This window comes from Eptesicus fuscus, chromosome 14 (assembly GCF_027574615.1).
Source record: "Eptesicus fuscus isolate TK198812 chromosome 14, DD_ASM_mEF_20220401, whole genome shotgun sequence".
Taxonomy (NCBI): domain Eukaryota; kingdom Metazoa; phylum Chordata; class Mammalia; order Chiroptera; family Vespertilionidae; genus Eptesicus; species Eptesicus fuscus.
Genome location: NC_072486.1, coordinates 53,966,842 through 53,983,502, shown reverse-complemented (window position 1 = coordinate 53,983,502; position 16,661 = coordinate 53,966,842). Strand labels below are relative to the sequence as shown.

General features: G+C 48.3%; 1 protein-coding gene across 1 annotated transcript in view; it reads left to right on the top strand.

The window, feature by feature from the left end:
• TBXAS1 (thromboxane A synthase 1) overlaps positions 1–16,661 on the top strand; it is a 149,056-nt gene that overhangs the window by 70,766 nt on the left and 61,629 nt on the right. Inside the window, exons 4-5 of the mRNA XM_008150476.3 lie at positions 2,584–2,680; positions 14,113–14,229. Of these exons, the coding sequence (XP_008148698.2) occupies positions 2,584–2,680; positions 14,113–14,229 (214 nt within the window). The remainder of the gene's footprint in view (positions 1–2,583; positions 2,681–14,112; positions 14,230–16,661) is intronic.

Below are 16,661 nucleotides of genomic sequence, written 5' to 3'. Positions count from 1 at the left end.
GAGCCGCCGCTTCTCTGTGCCTCCGCCACCACAGCCCAAATTCATTCCCCCAGCGTGCGCCTGGCTTCCCAGGGTTTCGCCCGGAACTGGGGTTCAGTGCAGTCGGAACTGGGGTTCAGCACGGTCCTGAGCTTATGTCTCCTTCCCGCTAGGGCAGTTCAGTGGCGCAGGCAACAGTCCGTCCTTTGCGCCCCTTCCCGTGCGCGCCTCTGGAGCTCTGCCTTCCCCCGCTCCTCTGTGCCTGCGCCCCACAGCCCAGATTCATTCCCCCAGCCTGCGCCTGGCTTCCCAGGGTTTCGCCCGGAACTGGCGCTCAGTGCAGTCGGAGCCGGCGCTTAGCGCACTCCGGAGCCTTTATCTCCTTCCTGCCAGTGAACGCCGGCCAGGCCGTCAGCCGCCCCTTCCTCTCCGGCTCCATCCTCCCCGCAGGCGCGCGCTCGTGTCTCCGCCAGTTTCTCCATACCTCAGGCTTTTACGGCTCCCCCGATTGTCCCCGTGGCCTTCTCCTTCCCCCCAGCTGTGGGCATTTCAGTCCGCCAGCTCTCCTGTGGTTCTGTACGATGTCCGTTCTGACCTCTAGTTGTGCCTTTGAAATTGTTGTGCCCGGCTGCAGGTTAGGTGTTTCACCTATGCCGCCATCTTGGTTTCTCAAAACAAGGTCTTTTAGGGAGCAAGAAAATTTTTGTTGGATGAAGTCCATTTCATTAATTTTTGTCTGTGATAGGTTGTACTTTGGGTGTCGAATCTAAGAACTACTTTCCTCCTAAATCCCCAAAATGGTCTCCTATTGTTTTCTAAAAGTTTTATGTTTTACATATAAGTTTGTAATCCATTCTGAGGTAATTTTTTGTATATGGTGTGAGGTCATTTTTTGGCCAGTGGATGTCCAGTTGCCCCAGCACTACTTGCTGAAAAGACTTTGCTTTTGTATCTTTGTCTAAAATAGATTGAGAATATTTGTATGGGTCTATTTCTGGGTTCTCTACTCTGTTCCATTCACCTATGTGCCTATTTTTCTGCCAATACCACTCAGTCTTGACTACTGTAGTCAAGTCTTGGAATCTGGTGGTCGGATTCCTCCCACTTCATTCTTCTTTTTCAAAATTGATTTAGTTATTTTAACAACTTTGCCTTTCTTTTTTTTTTAAATATATTTTATTGATTTTTTTTTTTTTTTTTACAGAGAGGAAGAGAGAGGGATAGAGAGTTAGAAACATCGATGAGAGAGAAACATCGATCAGCTGCCTCTTGCACACCCCCCACTGGGGACGTGCCCGCAACCAAGGTACATGCCCTTGACCGGAATCAAACCTGGGACCCTTGAGTCCGCAGGCCGACGCTCTATCCACTGAGCCAAACCGGTTTCGGCACAACTTTGCCTTTCCATATAAGTTTTAAAATAAGCTTGTCTGTGCCTAAAATAGTCCTCACTGTGATTTTGATAGGAATTGCATTAAACCTATGGACCAGTTTTGAGAGAATTGACATCTTTACAGTGTGGAGTCTTCCAATCCATGAACGTAATTTATCTCTCCATTTATTTAGGTCTTCTTTGATTTTTTAATACGCATTGTAAATGGCATCATGTTTCGGTTTTGGTTTACACATGTTCATTGCTGGTATACAGAAATGCTATACTGATTTTGTGTTTGTATGTGTGTGGATCTTGAATCCTGCAGCCTTGTTGAACTCACTTATTAGTTCAGGATTTTTTATGTCATCTGAAAATAGGGACAATTGCATTAATTCCTTTCCAATCTATATGCTTGCAATTTACTTGCCTTGGTGCACTTGCTAGGCGTTCCAGCACTGTGTTAAACATCCTTGCCTTGTTCCCGATCTCAAGAGAAAGTATTCATCCTTTCACCATTAAGTGTGAAGGCTGTGACTGGGTCTTGGTAGCTTTTGTCTCCTCAGCACTTTAATAAATAAATACAACAAGGCAATATACGTAAGCACTGCCCCCCGTTAGAATTCATTAGCACCAGCCGACTGACCAGTCCTTGCCCTCATTTCTTCATTAACGTCCCAGTATCTCTTGAGTTCCTTCATATACAGGTGTGGCAACCAGATGTTCAGCCCTTCCCCAGCAGGTTTAATCTTTCCTGAATGCCCACAAATGCTAATTAATTCACTTCAGACTTTTTCCAAGAATCTTTTTGTTTTCTAGAATGACTCTCTCTCGACTTTTGAACAATGTGGACAATACTGACCTCTGCCATTTTCTTCTTGGTCTTACTGCTGGATCTTATGAATTCCTTATTAGGGTGTTTAAATTTACAGATCTATCTTTTCTATCAGGCTATGAGCTCCCTGGATGCAGGGACTCTGCCTTATTCATCCGGGAATCTCCAGGGACTGGTACAAGGTAGGATTCTATAAATGTCTGTGGAATGTTAATGTTAGATCATCTCGGCTACATTGTTCCTCATGATTAGCTCGTGCACTTCCTCCTCTACTCTGCATCTTTACTTCCTGTTTATCTTTTATCCTTCATTCTAAGCCACTGTGAATTCCTTTTTGAAGGTATAAATGGATAGAGAGATACAGCATATTTTAAAGTGATTCTTTTATTCCTCCCAGGTACTATCTTGGCCGTCGGATGTTTATCGTTATCTCGGAGCCAGACATGATCAAGCAGGTGTTGGTTGAGAACTTCAGTAATTTTACCAACAGAATGGTATGTAGTTTTCTTTCTGCATATGGATGGATGGGGAATTATTCTCAGATGCAAGGACTGCACAACACATCTAATAGGGTCATGATTGGGTCTCTTACCAGGTTTAGATCAGCTCAACTCAAAATTGAGCTCCCCAGTGAATTCAGGTTTTCAAAAGAGATGGACAGGACTGGCAAAAAAGAATGGAATTCACATTTAAGAAATGCTTCGAGACAGCTAAAGATCAAGAGAAGCTGTGGTTATAAAAATGCTAAAACCAGGAGGGTTGTTCAAAGCTAGAGGAATCTAGAGGGCACAGGTCAAGTGACTGAGGAAGACCCAGCAAGGTTAATAAATGTCAGAGAAAAAGCAAAATTTTGAGCCTCTTGTGCTGATATCTTTCCCAGAGAGTATAAAATTCTTGAGGCTGGAAAGACAAGCAACGTTATGAGGGAAATGTGTCCCCAGATAGCAGGAGGAGCCTGTAAGAGGACCCCTTTATGTCAGTTCAAGTCTCCGACCCACTAAAGGATGTACATACTCCATCTCTTTAGAAAGTATATTTCCTACTTTTTATCTTTGATGAGAAATCCCAAAGAATGGAAGAGGTGACAGAAAGTGGCAGAGGTCCGTGTAGTCCATATTTTCCAAAAGTGGGGAAATAAAAATTCTAGCAGAGAAGACCAATAGCATTTATGTTGGTTCTTAAAAGAGTCTAAGGTGAGTAAACACTTGTTTGTGAGACTTCAGAGAATCACTATGTGCCAACTTTTTTTTTTCTTTTTGGTCAAATTAAACTCATCTCCCATTCTTATGTGGATAGTTGGTAATGTAGTCACTCTTGTTGGTTATTTGGCAAACTTTTGCCATATACCAGGCACTGTCTGGGTGCTGGTCATAAAGAGATAGAAGACTCAGCCTTGTCCTCAAGGAGCTCAAGGTCTAGGGACAGAGGCCGACAGGCAGAGGGACCAGTACCATATGGTAGGGTGAGTTCCACTGCTGTAGAAAACACTGTGACATCCAGGATGGGGACAGCAGAAAGCTTATTAGATGGGAGATCTCGGGGGTTGGGTCTTGAAGAAAGTTGCACAGCCCCCCTGTGTTCTGTGCTGGTTGAGCCACCCAGAGTGTTTTGTTCTCATTAAATTTCATAAGAACTTATGAGATTGGTACAATTATCATCTCTATTGTACAGACAAGGGGACTAAGACCTGATGATGTGACTACCCTGGTCACATGACTAATAGGAAGAGCAGGGATTCACATGCCATCTCCTAACTTACATGAGGCAAGACAAGCACTCAATGAGCACTAGCTGCTATTACCTCTTGGTATCTGTCCAATCCCTAGCTATTCTTCCAGGCTGTCTTCCAATTCTGCCTCCTCCATGAAGCCTTCCCTACTTTTCTCCTTTTCTGAACTCTTATAACACTTATCATCAGCATCACTCACTTTCACAATTGAGCCTATGTGCCCCCTACTATTTACAGTACATGAACCTATGGCTTTCGCCCTAATTTGATCATTAGCTCTTTAAGGCTTGTTCTACTGTTTGTACCCCATGGCCCAAGCACATCACGACTATTCAGTATCCAGTATATCCTTGTTCAAACTGAATTGAATCCCCATCAACTTGACATCCTCTCTAGAAGTACTAGGCATTACCTGAACCTGCAAGTCAATATACACTTTCACTTCTCTTCTTCATAAACATGGAAGAAGACCCAACAAAGATTAGAGCTCTAGGAAACCCAATGTTTATACTTTTCCATCTGGGGACACATCCATTTCTCTAGCTTTGTTTACAGTCTTTAAGCCAATTCCATATTGATGACAGAACAATCCTTAGTGACTCCATTTTTTAAAATCCATCTTTAGAGTGGGATTTTTCTCCCAGGTTTTTGAAAGTCAAATTAAATTGGGTTCTGTGGTTCCCTCTTATCCATCTGCTTATTTATCTGCTCAAAGAACTCAGGATTAGTGAGGCGTGATTTCTCCTTACGACACCATGCTGCCTCCCCTCCAATAAGCCATGTTTATGTAGGTGTTCAGCTACTCAGCTTTATTATACATTCACTCAGTAAACATTAACCACTTACTCCATGCAAGCTTCTATCAAATGGTCCCTTGTGATACAGAAAACACTTCAGCATATTAGTTTGCTACGTTAGGTGAAAAGGAACTTAAATAATGCATGGTTTCACTTTCTGTCTGTGAGAACCCATGTTTGCTCACAAATACACACTTGACGCATGTGGGCCCCACCAACCTGGTGATGTGGGAGGGTGAGGTGAGCTCTACGCACCCATGGGGAATTGATAGAGTATACTGGCTGGAAGTGGGGACACCACAGGGAACTCCCGGACATATGTTGCTATTGAGCAAATACTTGAATTCAGAAGTTGCTGAATGAAATGATTATTTTTTCAAACTCCAGAACACTGGGCTGGACAGACTGTGGGTCAGACCCAGGGTGGCAATTCTTATAACATGTCCCCATCACATCTATATATATAAAAGGCTAATATGCTAAGTGTCCCTCCGACCGTCTGCCTGGTTGCTATGACGCACACTGACCACCAGGGCGCAGACACTCAATGCAGGAGCTGCTGTGACACACACTGGCCATTTACAAAGAAATGTTAGCACCGCGGACCTAACAAAGCAATAGTTGGCTTCCCCCAAGTGGGACACAGGCCCTGCCACCAGCCTGGAGTGATAGCCCACCAAATCGCAGCCAATGCTGCCAAGACCCCATGGCGCAAAATGCGGCCCACAGCTCAGCCCAGCCCAGAAATGGTCGCTGTGGGCGCCCGCTAATGACATCTCGTAGCAATGCCTGGCTTCCTCTCCCTAGTGACTAGCCTCCTTGGAGTTTCTTCAGCCCAGGAACACAACTTACTTTATAGCCAGGTGCTAACATTTTACACTTTAACTAAATGTCTGTGAAGTGTTTTCCCATGCCTCATCTCATTTGATCCTCATAGAAGTCCTGGAGTAGGTAGATAGGAGACTCGGTAGAATCCTATTTTCTTCTCATTAGCTGGAAAACAGAGATTTAGAAAGTTTAGAAATTTGACCTGACTGAAAAGAAGTAAGAAATGGTGGACCTTGAAAATGACTTCAGGTTTTCTTACTGCACAGAATGTAGTCAAACACTGCTGCAGTTAAATATTTTACCCTTTGTTCTCCCTGCGGGATCTACAATAATAATCTGCTTCGTGTTGATATTTACTGCCGTGTTGCTGACAATCACCTGAAAGAGAAGTTGGGGTGCTTCACTGGGCTAGAAAAAGTTTAGCTAAATGAGAAAGCAGGTCTAATTAAGCAAGTTTATTCTATATCTATAAAAGGCTAAGTTGACTCATGCATGCATGATACATATAAAGCTCTTGCTGGCACCAATCGCATGCATGTGTTTCTATCTGTCATTGTCAATCGTTAATTTGGTTGACACTTCTATTATACAGAAAGGGCAAATAGCGATATTAAAATACTTCTTCTAATTAATTTCCTTTCAATGTGCATGAATCCATGCACTGGGCCACTAGTTTTTTTATAAATATATTTGTATTGGTTTCAAAGAGGAAGGAGAGGGAGAGAGACACAGAAACATCCATGATGAGAGAGAATCATTGATCAACTGCCTCCTATAAGCCCCCCTCACTGGAAATTGAGCCAGCAACCCTGACAGGAGCCTTGACTGACAATCAAACCTGGGACCTCCAGGTTCATAGGTCAACGCTCTATCACTGAGCCACATGGGCTGGGTCCCCATCACATTTTTAAAATATATATTTTTTTATTGATTTCAGAGAGTAAGGGGAGAGAGAGAGAGATAGAAACATCAATGATGAGAGAGAATCATTGACTGGCTACCTCCTGCACACCCTCTATTGGGGATCAAACCCACAACCTGGACATGTGCCCTTGACCAGAATCGAACCCAGGACCTCCTTTCAGTCTGCAGGCTGATGCTCTATCCACTGAGTCAAACTGGCTAGGGCCCCATTACATTTTGTGAGGCTCTCAAGTCTATGGAAAGACTGCTCTCACTTCCCCCATTTCCAAATGGACTCTGGGCCTCTATCAGTGCCCTCAGCACTTCCTGATGTTGCTTCCTGGTCATGAACCACAGTTTACCATTAAACCCAAACCAGTCTTCTAGCGTTTACAGGACCTGTTGCCCCATCACCTCGAGACTTGGTTATTTTTATTTAGATATTTTTAATCAGCTCCTCTTTGCTATCAGGCACTCCAGGGAGCCATGGCAGCTCTTTCTTTAATATCTGCAGAAACTGGAGCTGGGCCCGCATGACTCAGCAGGGATGGTCACGGCCAGCGGCAGAACTTCCTATCCCTGGTCTGTCCCCAAGCCCAGAGTTAGGGGAGCTGTGGGAAGGGTGAGCGAGGTTGGGGGTCTGTTTTCCATGGCAGGGTCTAGTTGGAAGGGAGCATGGTGGGGTGCGCTCAGCCACTAACCCTGCTGCCGGAAGCTCTGAGTTCTGGTCCAAATGTCAGCACAGAGAGTGGGTCCGGCTGCAGGCGTGCGCGTCTCCAGGTTCTGCCTGGATGCAGAGTGGAGATGGAAGGTGCTGGGAGTTCAGTGTGTGGTGGGTACCAGCCCTGAGGTCCTCATGGGCGACACGGGGTCGCCGCTCCAGGCACAGGTCCGGTCACACCCTTGGCTCACAAGAGACGTGACGGAAGCCACGGGATGGTTTGTGGGTGGTTTTTTCCAGAACCACAGGAACCCAGGGCCCTGGCCGCCCAGGTGCAGCCTCTCCCAAGGACACATTTGTCCTCTCACCACGCGGACGTCAGAACGACCGGACCAGCTCCTGGAAACCACAAAGCCCTTGGCACTGGCAAAGGTTATAAAAGTTCCGGGGCAAATTAGTCACCGAAAACCTTACTGCTCTGCACCTGCGGCAGCACCCATCACAGCGGAGCCCAGCGGCTCGGCACAGCTCCCCCCGGGACAGCATGCAGCGCTCCAGGTGGAGCGGCCGCGGGTGCCGGGCCCGGAGACCTGCCGGCTGGCATCTCCTGAGGAGGGGGGCCCGGCAGGCTTGCCATAAACTGCGCCCCCTAAACCTGCAACTGGCGCTCCCTGCTGACAGCTTTGGAAAACTTGCTCCTCTGGAGTTCCTGATCTGCTTTCCCTTAAATGAAGCCCGGAGCCAATGGAAACATCGGGTTTTCTCCCTGAGCAGGGGGATTCAGGGTGTGAGAATGGCTTTTGCACCGGACTCAGAAGGCTCTGTCGCCCCAGTCAAAGCTTGAATACTTCCTAGCTTTGCGTACCTTAGGAAGGGTCCACTCCATGACAGGCCCGCAGCCCTGAGCGAGGCGGGCGTTCCTAGCAAACCCGAACGGACTGCACAGAGCCCGGAACCCAGGTGTGCGGCCTCACATGCCCGACCCTGCTACTCTGAGGCAGGTCTCTCTGTTTTACGTGCGACCTGGTGCCGGACACAGGAGCCCCTCCTCCCCAGGGGCTGCCACTGGAAGTCCCCCTGACAGCCAGGGCGGGAGGCCGCCCCCCCCCCATGCCCCCCTTTCGCCCGCTTTGGCCATGTCTGCACATGGCTGGTCCTTGGAAAACTCCGGGTTCAGGGGACCACGTTTATCTGTAAAGCACACAGCTTCACGTTTTCAACGTGGTGGGTGTGAACCCCAACATCTCTGAAGGCCCTGAGCACCCCAGGAAGCCTGCGGAAGCAGGAACAGTGCTGCGAGGTACTGAGCTGAATGCTTGGATGCTGTCAGCGCCCTGCAGAACGTGGTTAAATTTCAAATCTTGTTGAAAACGGTTTCATATTTTTGTGTCTGACTAGACCCTTGGTTCAACAGGAAGCCATCTTTATCTTTTTAAAAGAGAAACAAGTAAAATCGTATTCTCATGCCTCTTTCCCTAACTTTTGTGGTGGCAGAAGTAGAAACAAATGTATAGAATAGGGGATTAGTATCTAGAGTTTTGGGGAGAGAACAGTACATAAGCCAACCTGGTCTCTCGATGGTTGTGTTCCTGAAGGTTCCATGGAAGGCACGTCACCTCACTGTGAGCCCTGCCGCTCCTTCCTTCTCTGTCCCCCTTTTTATAATCCCCTTTCCTGCCCGCTTCTCCCTTTAAAAGCCAGAGCCCAGCAGCATCGTGAAAGGCCCTTGGCCTAAATGTAAAGAAATTAAATTAGTTTCCAGATTTGCTACCTCTTATCAGCTCTGTGACTTGAGCCGGTCCTGAACTTCCCTGAGCCTCAGTTTCCTCCGTGTAAAACCTGAGTGTGAGACTAGCTAGGCGCCAGGTCTGTTGGGTTCCCAGTTCAGGTGGCAGTCGGCGCCCACAGGTAACCATGGAGCCCCACCAGCACCCCAGAGAGCCACTTCCAGCTTCGGATGAAGGGTCCCTCTTAGGGCCTCTCAGGAGACTTGCCCTTCCCAGCCACGTGTGAGAGGGGACATGTCAGAGACACCCCCGCCCTCCTTAACACCGCTCCTACGAGACGCTGCTGCGAGCCGGTGAAGATCTTCCTGAGGAGACACGACTTCCCAAACCCTCTCACCCTCTTCCCCCGTCAGGAAGGCCCAGGCCGTCGGGCACGGGGCCAACACGAACACAGATCCAAGCACGCGGTTCCCCTCCTTGGAGGAAATGCTGGGAACTCTATCAGGCAGGGCCCGAGTCCACAGCATGCCTTTGTCCAAGTTAGATGGTGAGTTGGCAGATGGAGCCCAAGCTGGATGGAGCCCCCGTTGCCCCCCTGAGCTGTGGACACACCACACACCACACACCACACACCCTTCCTCGGAGGCCACGCTCTCGGGCCAGTCAGTGCCGGAAGCAGAGACAGGGGAGATCGTGTGACCTTTGAGACCCTCTTCCACTGGCAGCGAGTGAGTGGGTGACGAGCGTCCCGTGGGGATGGAACACTTTACTGTTTCAAAGCACCAAGACGGAAGCCCTGGTGGAAATCTCTGTGCAGGTGCAGCCATGTGTTGGAAACAGCATATGTGCTCAGGGATAGAATTTGGGGTTCTCCGAGTGACAGGATTCTAGAGTTGTGGTTGGTTATAATACAATGAGGGGCTGGGCAAGATGCTGCACCTGCCGGGTGAGGAGAGAGACAGGTGGCGCCAGGGAGCCTCTCACCTGGGCACGGTGGTGTGAAAATTAGAAAGCGCGGCGAGTGGTCACGGCATACTTTCTGAGATTAATATTTTTGCAGCCTACTTGACACACCGCTAAGCAAGTTGGCAATGCTCGCACCAGGACCCCGAAGTCTGACAGCATCTCTTGGCGTCTTTAAAAGCACCTCATTCTGTGGACGCGACCTGCAGCTCTGCGTGGCCGCCTGGGAACTGTTGGCTTCTACGCCACAGCATCACAGACGTCACACGGATCTAGAGTCGATGTTCTCGCAGGTCCCAGGACACAAGGAAACATTTAGGCTACGGCTTCATGTTCTGTTATGTCTCTTGTGCCTTTTCCATAACAACCTGCGCACGCAGGCACAGCAGAGGGCCCTGCACGGCTCCGCAGCGCTCTCCGTGGCTCTCCGGGTCAGCTGAGAATCACCGGTTTGGCCCAGGACAAACACCCAATTAATGGTTTCTCTCTTCATGGGACCTCAGAATGCCAAGGTGTTGGTTTTCTTTAATAACTTGCTCCCCAGGATTGTGGCATTCTTCAAAGCTTCAGGTTTATGCTTAGCTGGCCTAGTCAGGAGTCAGGCTCTGTTTTATGAGATCTTAATTGAAAAGATAAACCCAATCAGCTGTCCAAGGAACACGAAGCAGGAGGGCCACTGCTGGACCATCACTGCTCACCAGGACAGGCCTCCCTATTGCTGGAGAATTGCCCCCAAATTATTGAAATGACATAAAAAGCACTTTTGCAGCTGTAAGATCAACAGATGTTGGTTACAAACCACCCCACGAGCCCCTGGAGGACAGGAATCCCATTCTTTGCTAACATAGCACCTGGCACACAGTAGGTGCTCAATAAATGCTGACAACCTAATAACACTGCGGCTGAGAGGGTGTTAGTTGAGGGAGAGGCCAATTCCAAGATGTGGTGCTTTGGTTAGAGTAGGTTTTCCAAACTTTTTTTTACTGTGGCCTACAATAAGACAGGTATTTCACATCATGACACAGAATACTCACTCTCTTTCTCTCTCTCTATCTATATACACACATACACACACACACACACACACACACACACTTTTGAATAAAAGTTTTACAACAAAATAGCCATTCTTTATAAAACACTCCTCTATCTTTCTACTCTGCTCTATGTATTGCTTCCCTTTTTTTTTTTTTTTTAATGCTGTTCTATACTGATTTCACCAATTCCACTGGCCACGGCTTGCTGTCTGGAAACTCCTGGCCAGAAAGCAATTGAAGATGCGTTTGCTGAGACCCTGCACACAGGGCTGGGCTGACAGACAAGAGGCTAGAAAGCCCTGTTTCCCTGGTCCCGCCTCCTGGATCCTGCCTCCTTTTTTGCCCCGACACTCACAGTCCTGCCCCCAGCAGATTTCCCAGTCCGGTTGCCCATTTCTTTGGAGACGAGCCCTCTGTATCTCTCAAGGCATCCCTCAGCAAATCTAATCAATTATTACGCGTAGAAAGCCTGAGGGAGGGGACGGTAGTTATTGTTCCATAGGCAGTTTCAGTTTCACGAGATGAAAGAGTTCTGTGGATGGATGTGTGGGGATGGCTCCACAACAATGTGAATGTACTTAATACCACCGAACTGCATGCTTAAAAATGGCTAAGATGGTACATTTTACGTTATGTGTAATTGGCCACAGTGTGTGTGTGTGTGTGTGTGTGTGTGTGTGTGTGTGTGTGTGTGTAGGCAAACTAATACAAAAATACCTGGAGGAGTGTTCTGGAGAGGAAGTCTCAGTGTTGGGAGAGTTTTTAAAGGTCATTTAGACCAACCCCTTGACCCCTCAGACAAGCCTCCCCTGCAGGATTTCCAGGAAGGGGTAAGTCTCCAGCAATGGGGGCTCATCACTCAGGGCAGGTTATTTTTTCTTAAAACAATTCTGCCTTTTGTTTGTTTGTTTTGTTGTTCTTCTTTTTTATTGATTTCAAAGAGGAAGGAGAGGGAGAGAGAGATAGAAACATCAATGATGAGAGAGAATCATTGATCGACTGCCTCCTGCACATCCCACACTGGGGGTTGAGCCCGAAACCTGGATATGTGCCCTGACTGGGAATCAAACTGTGACCTCCTGGTTCATAGGTCCATGCTCAACCATTGAGCCACGCCAGCTGGGCCAATTCTGCCTTTTGACTATTGGGAAGTTCTTTAGATGTGTAGATCTTTCCACATAGCTTCCCCTATTGAACCCAATTCTACCCGCTCAGGTCAAAAAACAATCTAAATTTCCTCTCCCATGTAATATGCATTCGGTAAATATATTTTGAGCACACATTAAGTACTGTTCTCTGATCATCCAAGTCTTCTATTTGCAGCCAAACATTTCCAAACTTGACAACTATTTTATAGGACATTCATTCACATCTCCTCCTCTGAAATGACCCATTTGCTGCTCTCCCTCTTACAGTGTGACATCTAGAAATGAAAACATTTCTCTAGCCAATGCCCCCGAAATTTTCCATTAAAACTGGGGAATCCTAATGGAAGCTGTAAGCTGGGAAGAGTATTGTCACGGCAGATTGGGGCAGGGGAGGGGGGTGGGTGGAGGTTTGAGGGCCATGCTGACATGGCGCAGAGGGCTAGATTTGTCCTCCAGGTGCAAGATAAAAAACGTCTTGGATCCAATCCTAGGTCTGATGGATGGATACCATATCCAATCAATCTTGACTCTTATCTCTAATTTATTCTGTTTCATCAGGACCCCATAAACCACCACCCAGCCTTCCTTGGAGTGAAATGCTTTATTGCCTGCAGCTTTGCACAGGGCTGGGTGTTTGCCAATATATAAATATACCTAATGTATGCTTTCTCCTTTGACTCTGGAACCTAAACAAATGGGTTATGTTCCCATAACTCCCTAAAGCCACAATTCTGTATGGTGACCAAGGCACTCCTAACGAATTTCATTCTAAACACGGAGAGGTATTCCTCTGCAGAAAAATAGCCCAGCAACTTGGTTCTTATATATAATTAAATTCCCCCCCCCCATACTTTGCAGTTATGTTTTATAGCTTATTTTGAGTGTTCATATTTTATCAGAAAATTATAATTTTCCTCTAAATAGGAGTTTTTACAAGGGTTTTGAATTATGATGGCTGGCTTCATGTTTCAACTATAATTAAAACGGGGAAAAGAACTAGTGAAACCATATATCACACGTGGTTCTGAAGAGTGCTTGGGCCTCCAACCCCCACTCCTCCTCACACCCTGCAGCCTCGGGGCAGGGGGTGGGGCACACTGATCAGCTGTGGGGGTGTGGGGGGGTCACGGCTTTGACCACTGGGTGGGAGTAGCTGGTTTTAGGAAGAAACAGAATAGCCTGGAAAGAAGGGGTGAGGAGGACTCATCCTTTTCATGCTTCCAGACTCAGCTTGACTACCTCCTCCTCCTAGAAGCCTTCCTGACCGTTTAGTCCTCTACGATTTTCTCACCTTGCCCTGTTTCCTCACTTCATAACTCACCTTCTCATGAACAGTAATGACATCTGTTCGTTCGTCTATGAGCTCACTGTCTGCTTCCCCACTGGACTATCAACTCCTTGAGGGCCAAACCTACGCCTTCATTGTTCAACCCTGGAGAGCCACCTCCTTGCTTATATTACACAGTCAACAAATGTTTGCTGAATGAGGAAAAACGAATGAATGAGTGAGTGTGTGAATGAGTGAAATACACAGAAACATGGTGCCCTCGGAAGCAGCTCTGCTGGGATAAGCTTCTGAAGGACGCTCCTTTTCCCCCTCCTGTCTCCCTCCGCACTCCCCACCTTATCTTCCCCCATTCCCCGCCCCCTACCCACCCCCAGGACACACACACCAAGGACCCAGACACATGAGTCTGTCAACTCCCGGCCCAACCTGACCAATCCAGCCACACAAAACTTCTTGCCATCAAGTTCAGGCCTGAAACTCCATCCCAGGGGAGAGTAGCCCACCCCAAGAAGCCCGCTGTTCGGTCCTCAGGGACCCCTCACTCTGCAGGGAGACTGCAGAGCATACAGAACCGCTGTGTTACCTACCCAGCGGTGACCTCATTGTCGCAGGGCGAACTGGGCCCGCAGAGCGTATCCATCTGCTGCCCCAGCCCTCGGCCATGAATCTTTAGGTCATTATCCCTAAATCTTTATATTCTTCTTCTGTATCCTTGCAAATGAAACCTCCCCATTGGTTGGTCAGTGGTGAACCTTTGACTAGAATGTTTATCATGGGCCTGTATTGCCGCCCAGGTGGCTCGGGTTCCCTTGTGGTCTAACCCTCTGCTTGCTGTTTTCCATCAGGCAACGGGTTTGGAATGCAAACCGGTAGCTGACAGCATCCTGTTTTTACGTGACAAAAGATGGGAAGAGGTCAGAAGTGTCCTAACTTGTGCTTTCAGCCCTGAAAAGCTGAATGAGGTAAGACACAGGAAATGCAGACTCCCTTCCTTAAGGAACAGGTTTCTTTTCTTCAAATGCTGATGGAGAGCTGGTTCACCCTGCATCATTCCTCCACGTGACCCAGCAAAATGCCCTGCCTCCTGGGCCCTTCAGGCCTCCCTCTTCTGCAAAAAGCACAGGACACGGTACCGGCATCTTCCATTTCCCCAGCCTCCACATCCTCAGAGGCCATGACCAACCAAATCAACAGCACTGATGGCATTCCCTCTATGTCCCCAGACCTGCCCCAGGCACTTTGGGGGCACACAGGAGGAAACTGGGGCAGTGCTCCTCACACTTTCATGTATACTGGACCACCTGGTGGTCTTGTCAAAATGCAGATTCTGATGGGGAAGGCCTGGGATGGGGCCCGAGACTGCTGTCTCACAGCCTGGCAGGTGATGCGGATGCTTCTGAACAGTGAAGCATGCCCGTAGCGAGGGCCCGGAGAACAGCCTGAAACAAAGGCGGGCTCCGAGTCAGACCTGACGCCGAAAGAGATGGCCAAGCATTCCCGGGAGGAGTGGGGGTGCGCGTGGAAGAGCTCTGGGCGCGCAGCATGCCCTGGTGGATGAACGCCCTGGTCATCCTTCCCGGCCAAGGCGGAGGGAAGAGTGGCATCCCCAACAGGCTGCCAGCTCTGTAAGCCCTGGGCCCCCCCTCCCCCACCTCTTCTCCCGGCCAAGTTCTCTCACACCCGATCCTCACTGATGGCCCCTCCATTGCCGATCTGGCTTTAGCTTCTGTCCCGAATTCTGCAGCAACTCAGGAGGAGCCCTGGAGCCCTTATGTTCGGTGGCGAAGGGACTGCCTCAGTTTGAGTCCCAGTTCCAGAGCCATCCACCACGTCTAGCTGTTCCAACATGTCTGGGCTTGGAGTGGCCTGTCGTCAGCTCAATAAATGAAAGCTACTCTGAGCTTCAACTCACGACGCTCACCCATATGGTCCTGGTTAATGCCTATAAATTTTCTGAAGCCCCCGGGAGAGGAAAGGGTCCCATACATCATAATTAACTCCATGCAAGTAAGCTCTCTCAGAAACCTGTGGTCCTGCCCATCTTCCATGAGGTTTAATTTGTTCCCACCGCGACTTTTGGTATCTGAGGTCAGAGGTCAGCTCAGCTCGTGGCCCCAGCTCACCAGCTCACACTCACAGCTCTTACTGTGCCAGGCACCACTCAAAGGGCCTCCTATTGGTATTAACACACAACCTGCACCGCATTCCTGTGAGGGACATACTATTATTATCACCTCATTTTACCGATGAGGAAACTGAGGCACAGAGAGATTAAGTAACAGGCCCATGTCACACATGTGCTAGTAAGCGGCAGAGCCAAGATTAGAATCCAGCTCCAGAACTGATCAACCCTTCCGACTGACCGCTTCTCTTCTTAGCTACGTGGGACTGTTCCAGGGGTTGCCTGAAGGGTCGGGGGAAGGAAGTAAAGCAAATGGGGCCACTGTGGAAACCTGGGCGGGTTAGAAGCAACACTCCTCTATTTTATACCCAGGTTTGGAACCAACTGAGGTATGGAAACAGGTTTCAGACAGAGGGAGTAACAGTGTCCCCTTTCCTACCAGTAAAGCTGTTTGAGAACGGTGGCTCCGCCATCCAGTCCCCGAATGGGAAGGCTGCAGCCTCCCTGCAGGAAGGCGGCCCAGAGCACACACCCCATCAGGGAGGGAGCCCTGCTCCGCTTTAGCCTCCTTACGTATTGAGGTTTCAAGGGAGAATTTATTTGAAGGAAGGGCCTGCTTCTTGAAAAAGTTGTAAGCACTGGACAAGTTCAAGGGAGGACACCTTTATGACATTAGTCACTGAAATGTTGAGTTAACCACAAGACGGGGAGTGACATCCGCTGGACATGGTGCACCCGATTTCTTTACTCATGGGTCAGCAACAGCGTGACGGCACTATAGACACAGCGAGCATCTCATCTGTTAAAAAGACACTGATGGAGTGAATCTGATTGGGGAAAAAAAAAACCAGTAAGAAGGGAAAAGGGAAAAAAGTTTTCTTGTCAATCTTGAGCTATGTTACCTTGGAGGGCGCGGGAAGACCCTTATCAGGGTCTAGATTTCTTTAGCACCTTGCAGGGTATATTCCAGAAACTGATACAATGTCGTTTCCCAAATAAATCTAGAGCTTTGGGGATCTGAAGCATTTCCTTTGTCTGGTTCAGAAATCGAAATCTTAGTGTCTGAATTAGTTGTGGAAAATAGAGTTCCTCGCAGTGGTTCACAGCACTAGGGTAAGGGATTGTCATAAATGAAAGAGAGGGAGGGGGAATGTCATAGACCAGGGGTCCTCAAACTTTTTAAACAGGGGGCCAGTTCACTGTCCCTCAGAGTGATGGAGGGCCGGACTATAGTTTTAAAAAAACTATGAACAAATTCCTATGCACACTGCA